The 5,762-nt window shown below is 37.2% G+C and overlaps 1 protein-coding gene across 1 annotated transcript in view; it reads left to right on the forward strand.

The window, feature by feature from the left end:
• wnt9a (wingless-type MMTV integration site family, member 9A) overlaps window positions 1–4,059 on the forward strand; it is a 24,902-nt gene extending 20,843 nt beyond the window's left edge. The window contains exon 5 of the mRNA XM_020587890.1: window positions 1–4,059. Coding sequence (XP_020443546.1) covers window positions 1–251 — 251 coding nt within the window. The 3' untranslated portion in view covers window positions 252–4,059.
• The last annotated feature ends 1,703 nt before the right edge of the window (window positions 4,060–5,762 follow it).

Genomic DNA, 5,762 nt, shown 5'->3' on the forward strand with positions numbered 1-5,762 from the left:
TTCCTCGCACTATGGACCTGCTCCACATCGAGGACTCACCCAGTTTCTGTAGACCAAGCAAGTACTCGTCCGGCACGGCGGCCCGCAAGTGTTACAAGGATAAGAACTGTGATGCTATCTGCTGTGGGCGAGGCCATAACACTCAAAGTAGGGAGGTGACCAGGCCCTGCCAGTGCCAGGTGCGCTGGTGCTGCTATGTTGAATGCAAGCAGTGCACACAGAGAGAAGAAGTCTATACCTGCAAAGGGTAAAGCAGTTACCTGTCGGTTTGTACGACCAGTGGAGCAAGAGAAAGATGGTCATATTGAAGAGAAGTGGTTATTTTGTTCTCAAACCAAGTTTTGCTTCCACTGTCGGAACAGTGTTCTGCAAACGAAGAGGTGTGAGCTGACGGAGAAGCAATAAGCACTTTGAGGGATTTCAGATGTCCTGTGGCCCCTGTGTCTGGGGTCTACAGAATCAAGTACCTTTTCAGACAAATCGGTCAACATCTCAAGCTTTTTGTGTTTTGGTTTTGCCTTAAAGAAAGTCGGTTTTATTTTTGCTATTAACAAAATCCATTGCATCACCATAGGAGAAAACCAAAAGATACAAGAAATTAGCAATGAGTTATCAAGTTTCTTATTTAAGGATAGTAACACCAACAGGCTGGTCTCTAGGCCCTTGCCCAAAGAGCATTGGTGTGTGTGTGTGTGTGTGTGTGTGTCGGCGGGAGTGTTTATCAGTTTTTACATGTGTGCATTTGCATGTGAGCAGGCGTTAGTGAAGGGGAGGGGAGTTCAAATGACGACTTTTATGGCTATGAAAACCATATTCTGAGACTGCTAAAAAAGACAGGGTGTAAGAGTTACTCTACACGCACATATTTACATTCATACACATTGTGTGTTTGCATATGTATGTATATTAATTCAGTTATATTATAATAATATTATACAAGCCACTTATATAACCATGTTAAAACAAACCACTAACCACACAAATGCATGTTGTTTGTGTGCTCTCACTTGTTTTGCTTCTTGATTCATGTTGACAAGGCCCTTTGGAAAGCAGCACACATGTGTCTATCATCTTGCTGTGGATAATTTATAGCTCCCTTGGGACTACTCCTTCACAGGGAGAAAATAATCTCTTTTTTTATTGTAATATAATACGGACCTGTTAGTAAATGCATTAACAGAAAATAATGGAACCAGTCAGTTTAGGCTATTCTTGGCCTTAAGCGAACCAGTGTTCAGGGAATAACTTAAACCACTAGAACTATTTGGACTGAACAGACATAAAATGTGTAAATACAAACAATATTCAGCAGCTACTATACAGTGACTACTGGATACAGCCAGTACTATTGCAACAAGTGATCACTGGACAAGCAGACAGTCCATGTGAGAGACAGATAAAATAAAGAGAATTTTGAAAAAGTAGCTTTGTAAAGCTTTTACTTTTTAAATTTACTTATTATACTTTGAACTTGTAAAGAAGACTGTGGAGAACTGGAGGAATGTAGCCGCTTGCCATTTCACATCCATTTTTCCTCTTCAGCTGCCACGATTTGACTGAGGCACATCAACATGTAGACATGCAGTATGTACAGTAGGAACTGTCAGTCTGTCCAAACACAATGACAGGAAATCTAACTTGACGTGTCTGCAGAATTCCTAGTGTGAAGATGAAAGCATAAGCCTCGTAGCTAATATAAATATATTTTATAATATTTGTGTAATGTTTGGCAAATTGATATCTAAATGCAGACATCGAAGTTTTGCAGATATCATTTTCCAGATGTCATTTTAGATGTTGAGTTAATTTGCTTTTTCAAATTGTTGCTTGGCACACAATAGCACGGTTAACACAATGCAGTATACTGAGCCCTGCCATGCAACTAAAGTAACAGTCTAGACCAATAGCTTGACATTTTGGGAAATTCACTCATTTATTTTGTTGCCAAGGCTTAGATGGTTGATACATTTCTTATGTCTGTAGTAAATATACCGCTACAGCCAGCAGCCGGTTACTGTAGTTTATTTTAGCATAAAGAGAAAGAGGGAAGCAGCTAGTCTGACTTTGTCCAAGGGTGACAAAATCAACGCATCTAAAGCTCACTCAGTAGTTATGTCTCATTTGTTTAATGCAGGAACTAACCCCCATAACTCTATGAACAACTACAACTTGTCATTTTTATGAAGAAGATGCAGCGTTAGCTATAGTATTAGTAAGATTTACAGGTGCTGGTTGATGGATTTTGTTCCCTTCAGACAGGCTAGCTACACCCATATTTCCAGTCTTTGTGCGAGACTAAGATAAATGGTTGCTGGCTGTAGTTTCATTATAACAACATCAATATGAGAGCGAAATCTCAAGGAGGAAAGTGAATAAATGTATTTTGTAAAATATCAAATTAATGCTATGAAACATAACCATTAAATCAAAGGTTTGATTATATGAAAAGTGTCTCTGTACACTCTTAAGACAATACAGTTTCATTGTATTCTCAGCACTTAGGTTCTGGGAACACAGATAGTAGGACCTTAAACAGTATGCCTTGTTTTTGATGGGTGTGAATTAACTACTGAGTGAGGGACCCACCTTTGTATGATAGCACCATCCACGCACTGAAGCCCAAAAGCCCTTTAAAGTATTTAAAGATCTGTATTTATGGATATAGTGCAGAATCTTTTTTAAATTTTCTTTTTGTAATTGTAAATATCAGTGGTTTCTTTTCCTGTGGTATCGAGACAAAAGCGAGGCACATGTTCAACTCTCACAAGCAACCGAAGCAGAGTAAATTAAGTAGCGCTAAGAAATACTAGGGCAGGACATTTTTGGAAACAGCACACAGGTGCTGTAATAAAATGGTTATAGATTATGATCAGCGGTACACAATACAGAGCCATGCCAAACATCATTAAACATGTCTAAAGAGACAGTTTACTCTTTAAAGATGATCATCCTAATATTTGAAATTAAACTGACATCCTTGACAGCAAAATCATGCTTTAGAGAGGCTTGCTTGGCTTCTTTGTCCTGAGGAAATGAATTCCAAGCCTTTTGATGAGGAGGTATGCCAAATAAAGACTGGTCAAAACATATACATAGGACTTTGCATGCTACATGCAAACCATAATAGCTATGTTGAGACTCGAAGCAAAAATGCCAGCTTCCCACAGCTTCTGGTGTGCGTTCTTCACATACACTCCTAAACACTCTAAGGTTCTCTACAGGCATGACAGGAATACCAAATGCACACTGGGTGCATTTTTGTTTGTTTATAGATTGTACATAGGCTGAAAATTTCTCCTGAGAAAGATGAACATGATGCAGTAGTCAACCGGTTTTTAAATGTCACAGTCATCCATATTCTCAAATCTAAAACAATGCGCTGTTTAGTCGTCAGTGGATCATGTAAAAAAAAAAAATTTTGTATGAAAAAAATAAAAGATAAATTATTTTTAAATATATTACAAGCATGTGTTTAGTGTAAATAACATTAAAGTCTAAATTGATTTTTTTAAATCCTGTATTTTTACTCCTTTTTTTTTCTTTTGGGTGTTTGCTCCTTTGGGGGTGGAGGCTTCAAAAAGCAGTTTTATACTATGAACATATCTCAACATTTGCTGTTATCTAAGCACTAACAAATCAATGGCAATGAGACATTTATGAAAGTATAAAAAAAGTCAGTCAGGATTTGATCCATTTGTATATTTAAATATTTTGTGAAAAGACTGGCTTAGTAATGTTAACTATATGATATGGTATGAACTGAAGACTGCATCAGTGTGGGCTGGTTTATATTCACCTTTGGATCATTTTACATGTACTGCATATACCTTTTGTTGGGATTTGTGCTGTGCTTGTAAAACAAGGATGAAAGACACCAACACATGTATTAACCTATGTGATGATACTATGCCAACAAAGTTTTGTCCATGTTCACTTATTCATGTCTTATGGGAACCTTAAATTATTTTCCTCTACCTCATGTGTATAGCTTGTAGGTATAGACAGATCACAAATGACTGGTAAGAATGTATTTAAGTTATTTAACATCTTTGTATAACAAAGGCGAAAACATCTAAAATAATAAATGAATTTTTAAATTATGTCATGTGTGGTTTTATTTTTCTGAGGCACTTTGAGCATTTAGTTATGTATTTTGAACATTTTAGATCGACAACCAATACTACTGCATCCAGAAATAAAATCTGCTCAGAAACTTATTGAGGGGTTTTCCCCAAGCTTGAAAGGTGATGGGAAGGGGACAAAAGGTCTCCAGTTCAAAGATACTGGGAAAAAGCCTGCCAAAGAATACTGACTGGTGTTTAAAGCCCTACCTGCCATGTATTCAAACATCACAACTGAGGTTAAGCATTTACAGGAATCTGATACAGTTGTTGGGTTTTCAGTTTCATGATGGATCACCCACATTTTGCTATGACATTTTATATTGATTTAGTATAAACTGATTATTAAAGCCTCTGTCATATTGCACTCCACAGTACTATAACAGTGATGTTTTTACTTCATTGTCAAACAAAGTTACTCTGATACTCATTACAGTTTTTTTCTGTTGCTAACAAGCATTAACCAATACTTAAAATACTTTTTCTAAACTCTTAACACAGCAACACAGTTACATCACACACCTGGCCAAATGGTTCATTTTCGGACCAAAACCACATTTTGTTAAATAAATACAAACTTTACATTTCACAATGCAAAATACCATTTTCTACATATACTAACTTTATCAAAACACAGCAAACCTGACTCATAATTGAGTCGTTTGATCAAAACATTAGCACTAGTTTTCTATCCAACAGGAACATATAGTCAGTCATAGTGCACAGACTGTCAAAATGTAAAAAAGTAATCACTTTACAAAAATGACATTACTTCTCATTGAACTGTATACAATATGAAAACCATCTTTGATATCCAAAAATGTAGAAATACAGTAATTCAGTCAGCCTTACTGTAAACACACTAAAATTGTGTGTGTGGATAAATTTCATATAGTATATGTACAGTGGAGCCATCAGTACTTTATGGATTATAAAAAAAAGGGCAGAATTGCTGCAGTAAAGGCTTTACGGTATTGGCATTTGCACATTGCTATCAGTAATCACAGAAAAAAGCACTTTGCCCTGTGTTTACAACAATAGACAAAAATAAAACAAAATGACAGACCAAAAAGTCCTAATCTACACGATCATCAGCATTTGGCCACATGTTCTCATCAACATCACACCTTATAATGTCTCTTGCTATGCACCTTGGAAAGAAACGTTTAGAATGCCTTATCCACCCCTGGCAATCTTCAGCTGAGATGTCTCTGCAGCCAGCCTCCATTGCATCCAGAAGGGACATTTGATCATGTGGTCGATGATCATAGACTTTCCACCTCCACGCAGACAAAAATTCTTCAATGGGGTTAAGGAATGGAGAGTATGGAGGAAGAAAAAGTGAAATCATTCTCGGATGGGCTGCAAACCAATTTGTGACTGCTTGTGAATGGTGGAATGCTACGTTGTCCCATGCAATAACAAATATTGTCATGTTTCCTCCCACTTGTTCCCTTTCTGCTTCTGGCACCAGTTGTTGATTAAGGTCATCTAAAACAAAAGAAGGCGCTCTGTGTTGTAGGGACCTATCTGGCTTTTCTGCAGGACCAAACCAGCACTTGAGATTGCAGCGCACATTGTGATATTTGCTCCTCTCTGACAAATTGGAACCAGCTGTTTCCCAAGTAGAACAATAATTCT

This window comes from Monopterus albus, unplaced genomic scaffold (assembly GCF_001952655.1).
Source record: "Monopterus albus unplaced genomic scaffold, M_albus_1.0 scaffold486.1, whole genome shotgun sequence".
In the NCBI taxonomy this organism is placed as follows: domain Eukaryota; kingdom Metazoa; phylum Chordata; class Actinopteri; order Synbranchiformes; family Synbranchidae; genus Monopterus; species Monopterus albus.